Source organism: Ochlerotatus camptorhynchus, unplaced genomic scaffold (genome assembly GCF_037179485.1).
Source record: "Ochlerotatus camptorhynchus isolate MF236.1 unplaced genomic scaffold, CSIRO-AGI_Acam_v1.1 ptg000261l, whole genome shotgun sequence".
Classification (NCBI taxonomy): Eukaryota; Metazoa; Arthropoda; class Insecta; order Diptera; family Culicidae; genus Ochlerotatus; species Ochlerotatus camptorhynchus.
This window is the reverse complement of record NW_027040751.1, coordinates 416625-439848: the sequence shown is the minus strand read 5'-3', so window position 1 is coordinate 439848 and position 23224 is coordinate 416625. Positions and strand designations below refer to the sequence as shown.

The following is a 23224-nucleotide window of genomic DNA, read 5'->3' as shown; positions in this document are numbered from 1 at the left end:
CCTCTTGTTGAGTTTGAATGGTGGGAAGTACATTCCACTACCAGATAAGGGAGACGTCTAGCGGCAGGTGACGGGACTGGCCGATGATGAGAAGTTCTCTCTCGTAGAGTTTTAGGGTATGCGTGAGCTCTACCGTTTCTCTGAGTGACTATCTTGAGTGTGAATTCATGGGGATAATAGGAAATTCCCGTTTGGTCGTTTAGTTGGAAGCTGTCTGGAACGATCCGTAAATCCTTTCTATGAATTATCCCTTGTGGAGTGGCGCTTAAGCCACGCGCATTTAAACTGGATCATCCGAGCTAGCTACAATGTACATAACAAACCTCATCCAGTCTATTTTGGAGAACTTTAAAAGACTTCAGGGTCTTAAAATCATTATTATCCTCGTATGGAGATTGTTCCTACGAAAGGTAATGTTGAAAGGCGCTCTGATATTGCATTCAATTGAGTTTACGTCTTCAGTGAAGTTTCTTGGATTAATTTAGGATTACAATTTGGTGGATAAAAATAGTTCAAGTTTTGGCCGCAAAGATGGCACAACGATACATTTTTTTTATTTCGCATGCTAGAGGTTTGTCTTTGGCAAATTTGTAGAATATAGAATTTTATGAAAAGTTGACCAAAACTTAAAGGCTGTACATCTTCAACAACTGAGATATACAAAGTTTGATTAAATTTTCCTGAAATTCAAGTTTTTCATTCCAAAGAATACTTTTATAATTTTTCCTCGATCGGCACTGATCAATTCAATCTTTTCCAAATCAATGATATATTTTTAGGGTTCTGATAAATATATATCACATTAAATTTGAAAAGAATACATGATTTTCTGAATAAATTATCTGATCAATGCACAAGTGAACATAAAATGTCATCAATTATTCAAAATGTACATCAAACCGACTTTAATTCCTCAAATTATATCAGAGGTTATTTTAGATATTCGCAAGCAAATTTTATAAAGCTTCGAATATCTCAGTTGTCTTCAGATGTACAGATTTTATGTGCAAATCATCTTTTCGTAAAACTCTACATTCATCAACTTTGCCCCAGACAGAACATCTCTAGCATGCGAAATAAAAAAGTTTGTATTCAGAGTTGGTTGGAAATGCTAACATGAAGCTTTAGTGTGATAATTTATTAGCTAGAGAATGATCTTTAGAAGAGGGTAGGTGGACAGTTCCGTTAGAGTACGGCAGTATGAAAATTGAATAGAAGTTGAAAATGAGCGAAGGGCCATTAATGCGACAGTTTTTAAAGTCAAACGCACATCTTTTGCCTAACCCGTACGATGTACGCGGAGACTTGAAGTATGTCTGTATTTCTGTTTGTATTGCTGTGCCATATTTGCGACCAAAACTTGAACTACTTTTATCCATCAAATTGTAGTCCTAATGAATACAAGAAACTTCACCGAACACGTCAACTTAATTGGATGCAATCTCAGAGCGTTATTATTATTTTTTGACGTAGGACTACGTCTGTCATTTCTATATGGAGGTACACTTTGTGAAAACCGAAAATGGAACATGTAACAAAATTATGAAAGATTTTGAACGTTAATAACTCAGCTGCCCCTGGATTAATTTCATTAATTTTATCACCAATCAGTCAGATATATTTCTACGCACCTGTAAATTTCAGACTTTACAATTTTTCAAAATGTCACTATTGAAAATTGCGTGAATGTGCAACTGTTGCGTTAAAATTATCACTGATTGCGTGCTAAAAGTGATTTCCCCAAAGTTGAATTACATCTGGTGGTGTTGTTCTCCAGTAAACAACGAAAGGCTCCCCGCAAGCAGCTAGCTAACAAGGCTGGCCTTAACCGCGGATTTGGATTCAGTTCCAATCACCGTGTGTGGTGGTGTCCGGACGTCGGCATTAGCTGCAGCCGCAGCAGTGCTTTCGGCGCGTGGCGTTCAACATTGTTCTCCAGTACACAACGAGCTGCAGCCCACATGAGCATCCATAGAAGGAGGAAGAAGCCACACCGCTATTGATCGGAATCAGTAACTCTTTGTGAGTCGCTGTGGGCCATCTATGCCAAGCGCGTCACCCTCATTCCAAACAACATACTAAGTGGGGTTAAAGTAACCTCTTTGTGAATGATTTTTTTTTAAATTTTAATCAATATAGTCCCCTTTTAGCTCGATACACTTATTCCAGCGATTTTTTAACTTCATGATTCCGTCCGAAAAGTAATTTTCCGGAAGGTCTGCAAAATACTATACATTAAGGCAACATTGGGGGTGTGATTTCAAAAACCAAAGTCGGTCGCGGCATAAAAGTGGTCTGATTTTGATCCAGAGATGATGGATTTTAATTCTTAATTCGCCAATCGATAGAAATTTTTTCTACAAATCTGTCAAAATTAAAACTATCATTTTTCAAAATCACGAATGTGCAACTGTTGCTATGATTATTAAAATTATCACCGATTGCCTGCGAAAAGCAATTTCCCTAACACAGATTTCAAAGTTTGATGTCATACGGTCTCACCAAACGGTGTTTATTCAATCACCGTGTGGTGAGTGGTGGTGTTCTCCAGTACACAATGAAAGGCTGCCGCAAGCAGCGAGCTGCAGCCCACATGAGCATCCATAGAAGGAGGAATTAGTAGCTCTTCGTGATTCACTGTGGGCCATCTATATCAAGCGTGTCATAAGATAACCCCGCTCAAATTTCTATTCCTACACAAAACACAAGCTCCTGCTGCAGTTAACATAAAGATTTATTATATATAAGACCACGTAGTCCTACGTCACCATTGCGTACATCCCCATAGGGCTGTCCTTTGTAGTTTTTTTTTTTGCTAAATTTAATTCCTGACCCACTGTGCATTGGTGATGACTGCACGATCGGAATCGTACAACTCGAATTGGTTGATCTCGACGGAGGCATGGTTCAGTTCTCCACTGGGTACGTTGATCAAGGCGTGCCTGTTACATTAGGTTTGTTCCCGTACTTGCTTTCTTGATTTTGCTGTAAGTTGCTGTTGCCGTCTACCCACCGTCATTTCTCAGCAATCCTTCAACCGTTTGAGCTGATTTTTTGTATGTAATTAGGCCCTTCCACAATCTTGACACTCACAAAAAGTCAACTCAGTTGGTTGAAAGACTGATGAAAAATGACGATGGGCAGACGGCACAACCCATCACGCAAATCTGAGATTCCTTAAGCTTAAGCAAAAATCAAGTACGGGAATTAGAACCCGACAAGACGACGCAGTAGAGCAAGAGCCTGGTCCTAATTTTGAAAAACTGTGAACTCACGTGAAAAAATCTTATTCCTTTGTATCCATAATGAAAACCAACGTCTGCTCCAGAAAAGTATACACACATCATTTATAACAATAATCGGCATTGTTTGTCCATCCATAGCTGTTCCGGCACATCAAGTAGTTCATCACATACCATTATGTGCTATGTGCTGATAAAGTCCAGTCATGCAATTAACACACCACAATTAAACTCAATTTAGCCACATTAATTATCACATGGACACATTCCGCGGTTCAAAACTCTCTCAAGGGTGAAGTGGACAAGAGCTACTTGTCCGCAAGTGTCATCGAACCACCACGTCGGCCACACCTCGCTCCAATGGAAGGGCTTATTTTCCGACAAGCTTCGCTTCTTATTCTGTCGGGTGATCTTGCAGTTGTAGTGTTGCACTTGTTTTAGCAACTGTTAATTCACCGGGACCAAGTCATATATGCCCGCGGTTGATTTGTCATGCACTCATCATCAGTCAGCCGGATGATTGACGCTGCCTGGGATATTAGATAAAATTGCCTAGATAAGGTAGGCAGGTACGCGAAACGCTAACTAAACTTTCACTACAATTGAATGACTGCTCGGCGATCGCTACCCCGAACAAAATGAAAGCAAAGTGATATTAAAGCATGTTGTTCAAATCATAACGAAAACACAATTTTATATCATACTAGGCTTTTATGATTCAGGAAAGATTTTTTTTATAATGAAATCAAATTAACTTCAAGTTTTGCTGTTAACGTCTTGTTTAAAATTAATTCAATTTCATCGGTCGTTGAACTAACGATTATTGTTTGTTTGTTTTGTTTACCACATTTTTGGTCATTCGTGACATGTCCGGGGAGCTAGGCCCGTATGCAGTTAAATACTATGAATGCAAAATTAGTAATCACATTGATTTCATTAATAACAGCATTAGCTTTCCATTTGATTCATCGGTGCAAATTCATGCTCTCAGTCTGGCTATATTAACCATTAATCCATACAAGACGAGATCAACTGTAGTAATAGTTACATCATAACAGCAAATTTGTATTACAATTTGATCTCCAGTTTTGCTCGGGTAGCGTGCGCTTCATCATCTACCTACTGGAAACTGACATAGACCGCGCTCTTCTCTTATGGCTTGCATCTTCCACAATTCATTCGAGTAAAGTGAGAAAAGTGCTCTCGGAAGTACCCAGGCAGATACTTCTACTAGATTTTCCATCAAAATACCGCGCTCACTTAAAATCGCTTTAGCTACCGCAATCAATCTATTGATGTAGGGGGAAAGTACCTATTTTGGCTATGATGCTATTTTTGTTCCATTGCTGATTCAAATCTCATTCATCGGGGTACATATAAATATCGCCCACAAAACGCACGAAGATTGAGAATTAATCGTTTTTCTGAGGTATGGTCAACATAGGAAACTATGGCCAAAACTGATGCACTTACCCTATGGTAATTTGTTTATGATTATGTGGTTTGTTTATTTAGTACCATTTGTCTATGACTAAATGTGCAGCTCACGAATGACAAAATTGTCGGTTGATACGTCCAAATAGTATTAAATTACATGCCTTCCCATGTGTAGTCAAACAGGGTGCAAGCACATGTATCTTTATTGCACTGCTTAAATTACTACTTCTTTCCAAACAATAGATATAGGCTACTGTCAATGGTATGACAAACAGACGGCTCGTAAAGCTTTCATCGCCTGAGTTTGATATGACTTGTGGTGGGGATAAACAATTGAAACGTAAATATCTCAAATTGTTAGTACACACTCCATCTATTTGGTTACCAACTGACTGGTAAAAGATGTAAAATCCACGAAACACAACACATGCCCAAATATTTGTTCTTGTTTCTATTTATATATTCGCAAGTTTCAGTTCAAGTGTATTGTATTATCATCAATCCGTATACTTGTAGTAAGTGGTTCGACCTTCAAAACACGCTGTAATCTTCCGTGAGGCACGAATGCTGGGTAATAAGTTAACTCCATGGAGTATAAGTATGTTGATTAAATTGTTCAACGGAACGAGTTTGCTTTCATTGTGAAGTTCAAACTAGTGAAAACATTTGTGTATGCGGATAGTGTTATCAGTTGCATGTCATTCTCTTTGTTTTGTTCAATTAGGAATAATGCTCTTGAACCGTTTACAATTTGGGTCACGAAGGCACGGTCAACAGGAATGTATTCTGATTTACGTCTACCTTTCTATATCAGAATGTAAACCACCAGTAAACTGCTAATGGGAAGTGACAAAGAGACATGAGAACCTACATTTTTTATCTCGATGAAAGAAAGATATAACCATAGAGGTAACTCTAAGACCACTGGGTCCCGAAGAAAATCATTATTATTTTTGGCTCACTCAGTACCAGAACAACGGTCCCAAGCAGTCCCAAGCTATTTCACTCACCCCTGCATGTTCTGCATGAATCCACACACCCCTGATATTATCTGTCAAACTTTCATAGCGAATCAAAACAAACATAGTGTAGTAATAGAATTTCAACTAGAATAGGGTACGTTAATCGTTTGCTTGGGACCAATAGGCTACTAAAGTGGTGAGCCAATTTAAAATCGTTAGTTTCGTATTGATTGTTGATATAACTTGCTGTTATAACTTGAGTGGGTTGTAATCAATTGTAATGATTTGTTCGTATTCAAACCTTTCAATCAAAATTCCATCTTTACCAAAATGAGTCCCATGGTTGTTCATTAGACTGATGCAAAATTGGACTTTTTCGCTCCACAGTGCTTAAATGGTTTCAAATCGGGTCCTGATTAGCCTCCCAAAGTTTCAACTCATTTGGTTAGAAACAGACTTCGCACAAGCCATTTGAAGTTTACATGTAAATACCTATGGGAAATCTCAACTTTTTGTTCATTGCCTTCCAGTCTTTTTTTCCATATTGAGCTGCGAAACAGTTCGATAGCTATTCTTATAGAAAATTTTCTCAGCTACAACTTTGCCGAAGATCGTTTCTATGTAAAACGAGACAGGAAAAAGTTATTAATTATTTAAGAGATTGGTAAACTTATGACAAGATCAAGCAGCTGCTCTGTAGGCAACACTGTATTTTGCAGTGTGACATAGTAGACATGATTTTTGTGTCCTATTCAACGCCCAAGAAACACCAATGTTGCCTGCTGAGCAGTTGATTGAGCATGATCATAAGACATCAGCGCATTGAACCATTGATAACTTTCGATCCTTGAATTAATTCAAAAAGAGGTCTTCAGCAATGTAGCTGGGAAAATTTCCTACAAGTACAGTTTAAAGCTTTTGAAGCAGACCGATATGGTGAATTATTAGATAGACATGAATAAAAATCTTGGTTTTGCCATAGTAATTCCCATACAAACTTAAAATGGTTTGTGCCATCTCAGTTTTTCACCAAATGGGTTCAAATTTTGAGAGGTTAGTCAGGATCCGATATGGAATCGTTTAAGTATTGTGGAGCGAAAATTTCAAACTTTGCATCACTCTATTGTTCATCCATTGTGAGTGATGGCGCTGTCAGGTGTTAGGGCGCGTTTCCAATCGCTAGAAATGTAGCTTTGTTAGAAATGGATGAGAAACTATGGAAGGGGGTAATCTCACTAGGAAATAAGTAAAATAATATATACATTTAACAAGAGCTCAACCTATCTACATTGAAATTATTGAAATGGTATTAAAACTCATCAGAAATTAAATTAATTGAAAATGCAAAAGATATCGGTGTTTGCTACAAGCAAACGTCTTTTAATTTCTGTTAATAACTAGGGTCAGCGAATACAAACACATAAAGCAACCAACAAAACAGACAAACGCTTGCCACGACTACCACGATAAACTCTCACTGCAACACAGCTCGATCGCAGTGGTAGAAGGATAATGATATATTGCTTGCCTGCTTTATTGCAGGACATAGCTTGATCGCAATCGAGAAAAGACATAACAAAAAACTACCATTAACACACGTGTGTCACCTTCGGCTTTACTTCATGAAGCAGCTTGCTAACAATTTGGTCGTTTACTACTACCGACCAGAGTGAGCTATATTACAAAGGCCGTTTGTCATGAAAAAGAAAGAAGAAGATTATGTCATTATTGCTTTCGATTGCTGACATGGCTTTATCATTCGGCTTGTTGATCGCTTGTCATTTTGTCATTTGAAAATATTTTTGATTCCTTGGCTAGGATACTAATCAAAGGGCGCGACTAGATTACTCCCAAATAAGCATTATAAAAAAGCATTAAATAGGGAAATCTAGTTTTAAACAACCGTCAACACAAATCCTGCTGAATCTCTAGAGCACGAATGGCGTTATAATCTGCACGAAACATGGCTTCTACTATCTGGCATCAACAGAACGTGGGCGATTACCGAGAGGGATGAAAAGGAGAGAGGGATCAGCGACAGGAGAGCAGAGGGTATATAAGGTATTTCACCCAAGCTCGGCTACGCGGTTTTTTTACTCGACTGCTATTGATTGAAGAATCATCTCCGAAAAAGTTACATCGGGCAGTTTGTGTGCGGAAAATACTTTAGTTGGTGAGATTGTGACTTATCACTGACACATTACTAGGGGGTGAAAGAGGTAGAGTGGTGTCCTTTGAACCTTTTGATCGGATTCCCTGGGTACTAGACTGATGCAAAATTTGAAATTTTCGCTCCACAGTGTTCAAACGGTTTTAAATCGGGTCCTGATTAGCCTCCGAAAGTTTAAACTCATTTGATAAGAATCTGACTTGGCACAAACCATTTGAAGTTTATATGCAAATTACTATGGGAAAACAGAACTTTTTGTGCATTGTCTTTTAGCCTTTTCACATATAATCTTCACATGATAATCTTATGGCAAGATTAAGCAACTGTATTGTGGGCAACACTGTATTCTGCAGTGTGGCATAGTAGCCATGATTTTTGTCCTCTATTCTACGCGCCATAAACACCAATGTTGCCTGCTGAACAGTTGATTGAGCATAATCATAAGACATCAGTGAGTTGAATCATTAATAACTTTTGTTCCTTACATTTGATCGAAAACTAGTCTTGAACAAAGTTGTAGCTGAGAAAATTTTCAACAAGTTCAGCTATTATTTTCTAAAGTAGAATGAACTGGTGAATTATGAGATACATATGAACCAAAATTATGATTTCTCCATAGTAATTCCCATATAAAATTCAAATGGTTTGTGCCAAGTCAGTTTCTCACTAAATGAGTTCAAATTTTGGGAGGCTAATCGGGGCTCAATTTGGAGCCGTTTGAGCACTGTGGAGCAAAAATTTCAAATTTTGCATCAGTCTACTGGGTACGTTAATGATCGAACCATTCGACACGTGCCCGATTTCATTGATTCCTTTCCCTACCTAAAAAATTCAACTCTAGTGCGCACAGAAGAAAATCTGGTGATCTCGAGTGAAAATAGACCGTCCGTCAACACACGGTCCCGTGTAGTCGGTGAGTGCCATCCTGCGTGGATGAGAAGACTTGTGAACGAATCCTCATTCCTCGTTTGATATCCAGGCACGGCCCTGCCAGTGAGCAGCCGCCAATCATCAGTCCGAACGCGATCGGAACGTTCATCCGCTAACACGTGACCCGACCCCAGTTGTTGGTAGTTCGCAACCCACACCACTACGAAAACCCTGCGAAGCGATCGGCGTATCGCACGATAAGGTACGTGAGTAACCAGTGTCAATCTCTACCTCGTAGTTAACCCGCTATTGTGGTCGATCTGCTGTCCGGCTGGGTCCATCGACCTTGACAGTGCCCATCCAACCAACGGCCACCGAGTGTTGCAATTATATTTGGCAAAGTAAATTTCTTTAAATATGAGCTTTTCAGCCCCATTTCAAATTAGTTTTCCTATTAATAAATATGTGCACTTTAAATACTTAAATTTAAATTGAATTTGGTCATGTCAATTCGTCTGTTCTTCCCTTGGTTTGCCCTGAGCATACTTGGCATGCACAGTTGTACACACCAACTGCTCATTTGTTAATAACTTTTTACTCAGTTGTAGAAATTTATTTTTCTTAAAAGTAATTGATAGATTAGGATCAAAGTTTACTATATTCATGTAAAGAGTAGGTAAATCTTAACATTTGAATCAACACCAATGAATTTTTACACTTAAAGTCAAAGATGTGCGGCAAGCATTTCTCACTTCATTTTTGCAGGGCATTTTTTTTTTATTTTCCTTTGTTTTGCTTTGCGTCGATCTTGTTTTCCGTGCTGACCACCAATGCTACCGACGCCAGGGAGGCAGCTCCCACACCTGGACCCTACCTATCGACCCATCAACTCATGAACCGGGAACCAACGGCTTTACTTACTACAGGCCTGCTGGGGTGAGAGGTAATCACGCTTACCACTACACCACACCGTTTGAAAAATTCATGTAAATTTCTGCGAGATATAGCGCACATAAAATTAACGCTAGATATGGCATAAATTTACGATATTTCGCGTAAATTTAAGCGCAATATCGCATAAATTAGCAATATTGCTTGCAAACTTGTAAACGATTTCGCTGTTTATGCCAAGTATAGCTCAAAATTAAACGAGGGGATATTTTCCACGATAGTTAAAATTCCGAATTTTTTTCTGTGCACCGGCGCCGCTACAGGGCAAAATCAAATACAGTTTATTTACTTTTTGTTTACGTATCTATAACAAGCTGATGGGCTCTATTCTATCGACTGCTTTAAAAATAACTATGTTTCGTCAACTCTGTGCAAAGTTATTAGCAAATGAGCAGTTCGTGACCAAAACTGTGTATGCCAAACATGGCCCTGAGTAGTTTGAAAAATTTATGTCAGAGTCTAATGTAAGTGAGAAGCGGACTGGCTGGTTATGAGCCTAGACTAGAGCCAATCGAGTAGAACATATCTTAAACCATGGTCCACTTAGTAATGGAACAAACTCTTTTGCTTATTACAGCGCTTTTGACGTCTATTTGTTGACACCAACAATAACAATAACAGTATATTTTTTCAGTTCATAAAACGCTCTTGCTTCGGAGACAGTCACCATGCAAGAGGAGCGTAGAGCAACAAAATAGTGCACAGTCACCTGGAAAATCCATCGTGATCCGCGTCCAAGCTGGCTAAAGTGTTGAATTTTTCTAGAAACACCGTATGGCGCGTGCTCAAAACGTACAGGGAAAACTTGACGACGAATCGGAAGCCTTAAAGTAAACGCCGGAGTGGAACAGCCAATTGTCAGCTAAACCCAGGTATGTCCGATCGCGATTTGAGTAAAAAGTATGCTCGAAAGCTGTATGACAGCCTGCTGACCAAGTCCGGTGGGTACATACTTATGGATGATGCAACCTATGTAAAAGTTGACTTCGGACAGCTTCCAGGAAAACAAAACTTTACAAGGCGAAGGCTCGGGAGGTGTACCTGGCATCCTGGCATGGATCTAGCAGAGAATTTGCAGCTGCGGCCAGAATACAAAGGTTTCCGTCACTGAGAAAATCATGAACTCGGAGGTTTACAAAATCGAATTTCTTCAGAAGCGCCAGAACTCTGCCCTTCATCCAATCACAGTCCGGTAACATTTTGGCCGGATTTTGCGAGTTGTCACTACAGCCGGGAAGTATACAACGGGCTCCAGTTTGTCCCGAAAACCCACAATCCGCGCAATTGTCCCCAATTCAGGCCCATTGAAAACTACTTGGTAAACTGAAGACAAAACTGAAGGTAAAGGTACAGTCATCAAAACGGCAGCTCAGGTGAAAAATTGGTGGGATAAAATCGCCAAAACAGTAGACGAGACCGTTGTGCACCGCTTCATATTTCAGTATTTCCCACTTTCTATGAAACTGTAAGCCTCCATTTTGGATTTCAAAATGGCGTCGGATGTCATTTTCCGGCCTTTGGACATCATCCCGATTCTAAAAATACCCATTTTTAGGAGTTCATATTTGATATCAAACATCCCTATTCTAAACATAAACTGCTCGGAGTACTCCGGATACTTCCGGAGGGAAAAATAATGGATAATATCCAAGTTAAAATTATCCAGATAATTTTAACTTGGATATTATCCGGAGGGAAAGAAATGTGAATAGGGATAGACTCCGTTTATTTCTATCCACTGGATAGGTCTATCCGGATAATTATATTATCCAGGCCTATTTCTTTACGATTTTTTGCAGTTTTAAAGCAAACCGGAAGTTGCCATCTTGGATTTCAACATGGGGCGAAACATGCATTTCCGGCTTCTATATGTCATACCGTTCCGGAAACTCCCATATTGAATGGTATTTGACGAGTTTTCGCAGCTTTTCAGCAAACCGGAAGTCACCATATTGGAAGTCAAAATGACGCCAAACATGCATTTCCGGCTTCTAGATGTCATGCAGGTTCCGGAAATACCCATATCTTATTATACTTGGAGAAAAACCCTATAAAAAAGCTATAAAATTGTCTCCATCATACGAGGGGATGTCCCAATGAGTGTGGAGAAGGGCCCACCTTCAATTCACGAAATGTTAACAATTGGGAGTTATGTACTTTAACTATTTTGCGTGAAGTTAACGATTTACATAGTTGAAGATGCTAATTTCAAATAACAGACTACTAGAAAGTGGTAATTTTTATACGATAGATGAGGAGATGAAAGTATATAGTTGATAGTTATGTTAGGGTACGGCAGTGTAAAAATTGTATGTAGAGCGTAGAAAGCGAGCAAGGACCAAACCCCCCAGTTGGAGAGGGATGGTCGTGGCACAATATTTTGAATCTACTTCTTACCGCTGATAGAAGGCCAACTCAAAACTGCTCGAAAATATGATTAATTCTCCTCTTCATTGTCTTTGAACTCATCTCAGATTACTTGAGGATTATGCTCGGAAATCAATTCTCTTAGTTTTATTCTCGATATTAATCCCTCCTGGAACCCTCCTTTGAATTGTCTTGGGATTCTTTACATTTTAGCGACATAAGGCCATTGGCGCCAGCTAGAGAAGACGAGTCGCACGCTAAATTGGAAACCTCCTCAGAATGCTCATGAAGTGCTCCCAGAAATTTCTAATTATTCTCCTCATAATTGGCTTGGTAATCGCCTACGATGAATTTTTCTTCATTTACCGTCAACAGTCACTCGTCAGCTGGTAGAATAAGTGGAGTGAAGGGAGTTTGGGACGATGGCTATATTCGATCATCCCTAAGGTGTCGAAGAGTCCTTGGTTCAAGGAGTTGGATGTGGGTCGAGTCTTCATTCGTATGATGTCTCGCCTCATGTCCAATCACTATTCGTTAAATGCTCACTTGTTCCATGTTGAGCTGGGGGACAGCAATCTCTGTGAATGTGGACTAGGCTATCAGGACGCCGATCATATTATTTGGTCTTGTGCTGAGCATCGTGGAGTCAGATCTGAGCTGTACGATTCCCTTCGGGCTCGAGGTAGACAACCTTATGTTCCAGTTCGGGATATTTTGGCTAGACGCGCTCTGGAGTTTATGAAACTCATATATGTTTACTTTAAGAATATTAACCTTAGATTGTAAGTTTGATTAACCTTGTGTTTAGTTTGTATTTTGTACGTGTGGGGTTTTTTATGTTTGTTTTCAAGATGAAGTTCATGTTTTAGGATTAATTAAATATTTGTATCGTAAACCACATTTCAAACCTCCTTCTCCCTTTTCCCATCCAAAAAATTGTAAATGTCCACTAACCTCGAGACAACCGCGAGTATCCGGTCCAGCTCCTTTAACTTTAAATATAAGACATCAATAATGTATAACGAAAATGATAACTCGACTCTGTAAAGTTTATTCGATTGAGCCTGTACAAATAAAGTAATTATTTTAAAAAAAAAATGCTTGGATATCTTCTTAGAAATGTTTTGGATCATAAAAAATGAGCATTTCCAAGCCAAACAGCAAAAAAAAATAATTTTAAATTCGACCTTCTCCGATTTGCATAAGACTTTGCATAATTGTTTAACATGGGCAATGATTACCATTTATGCATAAGTTCCACCATTTTAAGTGAAAACTTTCAAAACGGTGTCTTTTAATTTTTTCAAAAAATTTTAGCACGGAAACGAAATTTGTGATAGAATTGACGTCTGAGACCAAGTTGTAGAGGAAAATAATGTTTTTCTGGGAAAAATAATGCTTTTCTGGGAAAAAATATGTTTTTTTGGAAAAATATTTAAAAAATGTTTCATTAATGTAAAGCCAAATTTAAAGAAAAACATAAAACCTCAATGTCTAAATCTTTGCTAGCTTCATTTTTTTAATTTTTATTTTATTGAAAAAAAAAAGCCTTGAAAACTTTTGGAATGTTTAAAATTATGGATTCTAAAATGTTTAAACTTTTAGATGAAGCGTTTATTATTTACTTTATATTCAGAAAACAATGTTTCAGACATTTTAAGTTACACACATACACAAAAAAGTGTACTAACAAAAAGCTCAAAAATGTTACTTAAAGTTCTTGTTCTATGATTTTAATCAGATTTCAAGCGTCCATGGTTTTGAACATTTAAAAATAAATCATTTGCATTAGCTTTTTATCAAAACAAAAAAAAAACAAAAATCGGTCAATGACATTTTCTTATTTGTTGATACTTCGGTTTTATTTGTTTTTATTTTTACTTAAAATAATAAAAACAATATTTTATTTTTAGTTTTTGCCAGAAAGACATTATGCCTCTACAGCTTTGTCTCAGACGTCCTTTCAATAGGAAATACCTGTTTCATGCAACATTTTTTTTTATTTCAAACATGCCATTTTGAAAATTTTACAAGCTCTAAAATAGCTGAATTTTAGCAAACGTGGCGAAACGTTGCACCGAAGCAGCTTTCTTCAATGCAGCGATAAAAACTTTATCTGATCTTGAGAGGTAAAATAGAGAACCGAAATTCGCAATGCAGTGAGTACCGGACAAAAACTGCAACCATTGTGGCAATCAAACGGCTGAAACTCTCATAAATGTTGCGCTTGTGCTCGTGTCGGCCTGGCTTGGACGGATAGCAGGCATTATGAATGGATGGAGACGACTCTCTTTTGAAGACTTGGTGATACATGCCCTAGCAGGAATAGACAGAAGGAGGCGTGTGGATGTGCTTAGAGTTATTAAATACATCTGCTTTGGTTGTGAATGTAACGATAGATTTGATGTAGATGCACTGAAATTTCACCTAAATCTAGAATAACAAATCCCCCAACACAGTATTCGCTTGGGTTCCGGGGCATTGTGGCATCACTGGCAACTCCGACGCTGACAGACTGGCCGGGGCGGGACCATCTGGTGACAGGTACACTGATTAAGTTCCCCTTCCGGACATCAAGCGATGTGTCGAAACTTCCATGCAGGCTAGGTGGCAAGAAGAATGGTTGGCAAACCAAGGACCGCTTCTAAGGAAAATCAAGGAGAGCACGCGTCCATGGAAGGACCTTAGGAACCTGAAGGAGTAACGAGTCATCTCCAGGCTTCGCACAGGTCACACCCGGCTCTCACACGATTTCGGCGGAGGAGTTTTCCGCAAGACCTGCGTCGTCTGAAACATACCATCCACCGTCGAGCATTTCCTCTGCGTGTGTCCAAAGTACGCGCTCGTGCGGCAACACTACGGCCTTTCGGGGAATATCGACGACATACTGGACGACGAACCTTCAATCCTGACTACCCTGATCTCCTTCCTGCAGGACGCTGATTTGTTTTTCAATGTTTGATTCCTTCCTTTCGGGGGCACCGCCTTCCACGGTGGAGCTCTGCCTTGTTCGGATTAATCAATAAGTTAACTCAATGTCAATGTTTAGTTTGTTCTTCTGTGTTTCCCAAATTTTAAATATCGTCCAACCAAAACTCTGTAAATTCCAACTGTTTTTCCCAAGGCAGGCCTTATACCTATGATATTTTTTCCTGCAAAGTGAAGAACTACCGAACTAACAATTTTAGCTGCAGATCAGCTTATACAACCAAAAATTGGCTTATACAGCTAATTTTTGCCTGTATAAGCTAGTCTGCAGCTAAAATTGTTTGTTGGGTAGCCAATGGCTAAAATTCACTAAAATAAAGAAAAACTAGAATAACGAACTGTAAACACTGTTATCAAATGAACTGAAAACTTGTTTTACACCAAAAAAAATCATTGCTCATAACAAAAAATAAGTTTCTTACAAATTGGAGAAGGTCGATTCAAAAATACAATTTTGCCTGGAAATGCTCAAATATCACAATTCAGTAAAAATATACACGATAAATTAGTTCAAGTAAAGTATTTAAAACTTGAATAACAAAAAGTGCCCCTTTCAATATTTTTTCATTATTTTTCATTCAACAGCTTATGAAAAATGCTATCATCTGGGAAAATTTCAAGCTGAACACTTAAAAATTAACAAAAATCATAGAACAACAACTTTTAGTTAAATATTTGAACTTTTGTTTATAATTTTTGAACAGAAAACGATTTTTAAAGTCTGTGTAAAGCTTCACAGAAAATTTGTATGACCAAAAGTTCACAAATTGGTCCGAAAGTTGTTGTTCAACGATTTTTGTTAATTTTTAAGTGTCGAAATTTAAACTTTCCCAAAAATTCACATTTTTTATTAAAATGGAAAAGCATTCAAATATATATATTTGGTCGCTATTGGAAATTTAGTCGATTGTCCAAATTAGGGACATTTAGGCCGACATTGCATCCATTTCCCCTATGAAAAAAACAAAACTCGAGTTTATTTTAAAGCTTCAAAAATGTAGAGCCCTGGTAGGAACAATAAATTTTATTGTGAAAACAATTGCAAATGAGACGTTAACAGAGGGGTTGTCAGTAACCGTAAAAATGAAATTTTTTTCGAAGAATTTTCATCCCATTAGGTGAAATTATATTGTTCAAATTTTTGATAACAAAGAATTTATTGTAAACCTATTGTTGGGCAGCGGGGGTGTGAGCATCGGCTAACACTCCAGTTGATTTCTTGCACAGATCTTTTCGGTTTTCGCCTAACCGCCACTATATAGGAGTTACTTCTTCTTTTTTAAGGAAACACTTTGAAACTGAAATTTGGATTTATTCACTTGGGTTGGGATTCAACTTTGACCTGGATTGTTCGATAGTTCAATTTGAAATAATTTATCACTAATAATTCTGTTAACTCTAAACCTAATTTGCAACTACTACTAACGTAATTCATTTTATCCTACTTATTTCCAGTACTACTACGTTTATATAGCATTTATTTTTAGTAACAGAATGGTAGGTTTGGTGCGAATCTGTAACCTACTTTTGGGAACTGGTTGAGAACAAACACCTATTGTAATAAAAATGATCATTTGACCAATACAAAACAATTGTAATAGAATCATAGAATCAATGGTCAACAATAAAATGCATTGTATTTTATTGTAATTTTATTGGAATTTTATAGCAAATTTACTGTTATTTTAAACCGATAATTTGTTACATTCTTCCACCAAAAAGCAACTTGGTAACTTCAGCAAAAATATGTGCCATGAAATTTTCTAAAAGACTTGAATAAATCATTTAAGAGAAATGTATTTGGGTCATTCCGCGCCAAGTGGTCACAAAAAATTGCAAAAATGAAATTGACCTCTTCCGATTTGGACCAAATTTGTAGGGAATGTTCATTTAAGTTCAAATTTTAAAATTCAAAGTTTTATGCTTATCGGAGCACCCCTCGGTCAAGGGGCGCATTTTCCATTTTTCGTGATTCTTTGGAAAGCATTACTTTCTTTTGTTCATATCTCCGGAACAAATGGAGCTACAAATTGCATTAGGTATTGTTTTAATAAGGAAATTAGACAAGAAATCTAGATCTGAAACTTTTGTTTTTGTACAGTGTTGCCAAATATTTTTTATTTTTGTTTGAAAACTTTAAATGCAGTTTTCTCATAATACGTGTCGTTTAATTTTCATTTTAAGGACACCATCGTGTTCTTCATCCTTTTTTACATAAGAAACACTTAACGACAAAAAGTAATTTGCGTAGTTCCTGAGATATTGCATTTTGAATGAACGAAAGTCATAAATTATGAGGATTATTTTTTTAACGTTTCCTCGTAATAAGATTCATTCTCATGACTTACTTTGTTAAATAATACTTGATGGAAACAAAATAGGTATGATAAAACCAATAATAGTTTTTATGTAGTGTTGACATATTTAAATATTATTTAGTGGCTGAAAACTTTACATTAGTAATAATCTAAACGAATTGCATTATAAATTAAGACATTCCAATACATACAATATATCGATTTGTTTCTTATATTTTATTATAACAATGTAAAACATAAATTACAATTTACTTATTTTTCTTCTCAAGGCTAGCACTTCGTGATGATTTCTTCCCATTATTATTCGAATCCACTTGCTTTGCACGTTTCGTTGCCACAACTTTAAAAGCTGAACCAGTTGTGGCACCAGAAACAGTTTTCATAATAATGGTATCAATACCAGAAGGAACTGCTGCATGTATTGAACGAATACTGGGAATAGATCCAGCTGATGCAAAACGGTGGAAAAGTATTTGTTTTTCTTCGGAACAGATCTCAGATGACACAAATCTAACGTTTGTATTGCAATTCTTCATTGCCCAGTCATAGACCTCCTTTGGCGTGTGAATAGTGGCTCCTTGTAAACTAGCTCGCGTTGCCAATCTCTTCAAAGTTCATCCCAATCCGTCGCTTGGTCCTTTGCCATGTGCCGTAACAAAGTAGTGCCACTCATAGAGTATCTCAAATCCTAGGTATCACAGTTGTCCAAAATCTCGTACTTCTCCGATGGTGCGGTACCCTGGTTTTCCACGAAAGAAAATTTGGGGTGCCCACCAAATTTTCTTTCGTGGAAAACCAGGGTACCGCACCATCGGAGAAGTACGAGATTTTGGACAACTGTGATACCTAGGATTTGAGATACTCTATGAAATGGCACTGGAAAGCATGAAATGTTGTTGTGCTGTGCTCTAGAGTATCGGACATTATGACGCAGTTCAATGGTACAACTTTATTCTGGTTTACAGTGTAGGCATCAAAAGTGTGAACGGTTGCCAGCAAATTATTATAATGAATTCCCTGTACACTTAAAAAAACAAAAGAATAGTTTTCAGAGAAATCTGCCACTACAACGACTTCACCTTCACGTAAGCTATGACGAGTGAATTTGAAAAACTCGGATTGTTTCGCTACAATATAGACGTGCGGCTGGGATTGAAATGAATAATTCAAGATGAATTTTACCTGCAGATGGCTGGTCATTATCCATGTTTTTTTTTAACCGCCATATGACATTGCATGCATACTTTCCGACCTTTAATAATTTTCGGCAAAGTTATTACTGTACTCGTCATGAAACCGTACAGAAATTGGTTTCAAACTCTTGCGACGAATAACTGTATGCAGATTCAATGGGTTGCAGCACTGTCGTTGCATTGTCGCATACAGGTCTCCATATTGCTTAGCATGGCCATCACAGTCAAAATTGGATTCTTTAGCAACAAAATTAAGGAATGACACCGATATTGACCATGCATCAGAACCCTAGTCTTAAGCACTTCAAATTAGGGAACAACGAATAGAAGATTAGGAATCACATAGATGAAGACTAACTTACTCATTTTTTCCTTGTTTCAAGATCATCCTCGGTGGACAAAGCCAAGTCTTGTCACTATCAACAAGGCATAAAAAGTAACAAGGACTAAGATGTGTTCCTTTGATTACTGAAAAATCCTATTCCCCTAGTTTGAAGTAGTCAGGACTAGGAATCGGTGGTAGATCTTACATCCCTTAACGTACCACGAAAAGGTGATCTACCCACTTTACGGGGGGTAATTGTGTTTCTTGTGTGTTTTAGGGTGTCGGAAGGTGTTTATGGGTGTTTCTGCATGTAGACTAGCTGTTAAAACGTTTATTGAAAATTAATGCTTACTGGCTAGCATTACATCCACTTTTGTTTAAAATCAGAATTCTTTTTTTTTTTTGCTCTCCAAAAATTTACCAATTTAATCATGCACAGTGAAAGCACGGCATTTCAAAAATAATGCACACGTCGATGTAAACAACTTACAGGAATTCAAATTCCCAACACCTATCTAAAAGAATATTGTGTATATGAAATCCACGACGAAAGGGTATCAAACACATTAGAAAGAAATATCTGTCTTCAGCTATCGATCAATAATTGATATGATAATTATTATCCGCTTCATTCATATACAGTAACAGATATTCTAGCTTGTTAGAGGTTGAAATTGTCTGTTTTTCAATGTTGAGCTTGATGTTGAATCTTCTTTCCTAATTGCGGGAGTGAGGCCTACTTCGGTGTCCCGATCAGTTTTTTTGTGGAATCCTACCGATTTCTGGAGGTCCCTCCTTCAGAAAAAAAATCAACAAAAACAAAAAGGGCATAAAATGAAAAATTGATTGCATTACCAAGAACAGTGTGGCCAAATTTGCGACTAAAAACTTTAAACGTGATTTTTTTAAGTTGATGCATCTAAATATTTGGTTTGATTGCACAATCGTGTCCCACAGCATTTTTACATAAGATAGACTATCTAAAACAAAGTTCAACGCAATGTAACATTTTCGGAAAACAAATTAAAAAAAGTGTTTTTTTATTTTTCTGATGCATTTTCTAAAGCAATGGAATTGATATCCAAACCTATTATTTTAAAAGTTTTCAGAAGGTAAGTGCACAACGGACCTTAATCTATATTTTTTGGTACAAGAACGCCAAAATAACTATTTATTAAAATATGACATTTTTATTTTTATTTATATATTAGGCGTCTATGTTTTAAGCATCTCTGGCGCATCTTTCTAGTTCATTAGAAGTTTGCAGATACCGAGTGGAAAATGGTGTATTCTATTCAGGAGATAACCTTGTGTTAAAAACATCAGAAAAACACTCTTCGACACACTCAAACTTTTAGTCGCAAATTTGGCAACACTGTTCTTGGTAATGGAAACGATTTTTTTTTCTTTAAATATTATTTCACACAATAAGTCATGAGAATGAATCCACTTATGAAGAGGAAATGGAAAAAAAAAAAAAGTTTTACCCTCATAATTTATGACTTTCATTCATTCAAAATGCAATATCTCAGGAACTACGCAAATTACTTTTTGTCGTTAAGTGTTTCTTATGTAAAAAAGGATGAAGAACACGATGGTGTCCTTAAAATGAAAATTAAACGACACGTATTATGAGAAAACTGCATTTAAAGTTTTCAAACAAAAATAAAAAATATTTGGCAACACTGTACAGAAACAAAAGTTTCAGATTTAGATTTATTGTCTAATTTCCTTATTAAAACAATACCTAATGCAATTTGTAGCTCCATTTGTTCCGGAGATATGAACAAAAGAAAGTAATGCTTGCCAAAGAATCACGAAAAATGGAAAATGTGCCCCTTGACCGAGGGGTGCTCCGATAAGCATAAAACTTTGGATTTTTAAAATTTGAACTTAAATGAACCTTCCCTACAAATTTGGTCCAAATCGGAAGAGGTCAATTTCATGTGTTGTGTACACTTGGCGCGGAATGACCCATTTGTAAAAAATAATTTCTAAAAATCAATTTTTCAGAAGTTACTAATTTAAAACCATTAAATCGTGAACCCAGTGGCGTCGCTTTAACCTCAATCTACCTGTGCACCAACTCTCAAAACATAAACAATTATCAAAATATTGCTTGCAATGGATAGATATCGAGTTAACTAGAAGATTAAGTGAATTTTTCAACCGATTCGAGTATGAATATGGCATTAAATCTGTTTTTGAAAGTTGGTTCACAGGTAAAAAGTGAGGTTACGCAACGCCACTGCGTGAACCATAAGAGAAAGTTTTTTTTCTGCAAAGTTACTTCAAATAAACTCTTCTAAAATGTTGTCTAAAGTCTATCTAGAACAACTAAAAAGTTAATATTTTGTGCTCATGAACCATAAGGACTACCCTGATGCCTTTCACATTAAAAGAATGGCTAAAATAAATAGAGAAAACTTTCCTCAAGCCACTTTTTACCTAAAACTAATGGTATGGGCACAAACCATTTATTCCTCCTAAATACGAATTTTTAACCACTGTGCACTGTTAGATAATTTTTTGCGCATTTCACATCAAGTTGGACTAAGAAGCACGTTTTTTATTATTAAAAAGTTTGATAAAAGTGCACGTTTACGTGTAACCGTTTTAGTGTACTCGGTGCACTTATTTCTTATGATGCAAACAACAAGTGTTCTGAAGACCTAAAGACCTACATGTGCACTTTATCACACTTTTTCATTTTTGGAGCAGTCCAATTTTTGATGCAAGCAGCAATACTATTCCAGAACAAAGTTTATGATTATAGCCTGTATTTATGAAAATATATGTGATTACTATCAGCTCCAATAAAAATCTCAATATTGACCAAACCGCAACACACCCCCAGAAAATACCTTTTCTGACAGCAATTACATCAAAAGCTATAGCTAACAACGACCAAATCAATAAACAATCGATGCATCTAACCGCCATATATGCCATGGAATCACCTCGGCAACAACAACAAAAAACAGTCCACCAAATTGCAATTGAGCAGAACATTCTAGCCATTTGAACTGTTTGTATTCCTCGCATCAATTCAATTAAATATTTACACCGTCAAACCGATAAAATATCGCATTTCAAGCAGCTTACCTCCGTCTTCCGATCGGGTGCGCATTTCAATTTTAGAATCACCCATCCTATCCGCCTACCAAGGGGACTCACACGAAGTACACCAGATGTAGAAACGAGTACAATTTCCACTGGTGCTCCCCCTTGCCTAAAGTCGAATCAAGCTACAGGAAAACCGACACCGCTCACTAGTTCCGACTTGCACTTTCCATGGAAAACACACCGGGTATCTTCGTTCACTTTTCCAACAGTGATCTTTCGGATGAACCGATCTTGCACAACGCGAGCCAACCGCAAATCAACCGGTCGTTCTACTATGTTTGTCGTATGTGCTGTACGATGGTGGGTGGATTGCTTCTTGAATCCTCGACGGCCGGCGAACGAATAAAGACAACCGTAGCAACTGTAGCATGTGCTTGGTACGACGGAGGCATAATTTCCAGAAAAGTGAATGGCTACCGGCGGGCAGTTCCATCATCAGCAGTAACGCACACTCGGGACGCAACTTGGTAGTATGAACCGGGCACCTACACTTATTGTACAATGTATATTTTCAATCTTTTTTTTTTGGATTTGCGCTGCTGATTGCTAGATGTTGTTTCTGCTTCAAAGTTTTCTGGTGCGTCAAGCGAGAAATGTTATTCAATTTGGCTTTATAAACTGCGACTGCTACTTAACAGGGGTCAATAATATAAAGATATATCACTCTGGACTTTTTAAGGAAGATCGTAATTCCTTGACGGTGGATTCGGTTCTAGCTGCGCAAAATCCAGTTGTAGCTCGATAAGAGTTTGGTTTCACCTTGTAAATTTAGAATTGAACGAAGGAACAGGTTGATTCTGGCCGATAAACTGAGACCTCATAGTCCAGTAAGCAATCTTGTACAAAAAGATCATTACTCTATTAGATGGATTAAATTTAATATTTCTTAGACTCTAAAACTACTTGTTTTAGTTTTTTTACGCTACTGGGACTTTATGCTGGCTCCCAACTTAGTGTTCTTTGAGTACTTCCACAGTTTTATTTGAGAGCTTTCTAAGCCTATACGATTTTTGCATTTGTACATATCGTGTGGCAATCATACTCTAAACCCAGGGAAGCCGAGAAATTTTTCAGCCCGTAAAATTCCTAGGAATTAGGAATTGAAATCAGACGCCTCAAGCATGGTATTGCTTTATTTATCGATTTAGTTAGGGCCGTACGCAATACTGTTGTATTTTATATGGACTGTTTCAATTTGAAACTAGAACAGAAACGCCACTCACAATGCTGAGTTGCAATTTCATTATACGAGCACTATTTTGCACCAGATTTGCA

The 23224-nt window shown here is 37.4% G+C and overlaps 1 protein-coding gene across 1 annotated transcript in view; it reads right to left on the bottom strand.

Annotated features, from left to right (window-relative positions):
• Positions 1-22015, bottom strand: part of LOC135705195 (organic cation transporter protein) — a 54733-nt gene extending 32718 nt beyond the window's left edge. Inside the window, exon 1 of the mRNA XM_065226800.1 lies at positions 21929-22015. Coding sequence (XP_065082872.1) covers positions 21929-21974 — 46 coding nt within the window. The 5' untranslated portion in view covers positions 21975-22015. The remainder of the gene's footprint in view (positions 1-21928) is intronic.
• Between the last annotated feature and the right edge of the window lie 1209 nt (positions 22016-23224).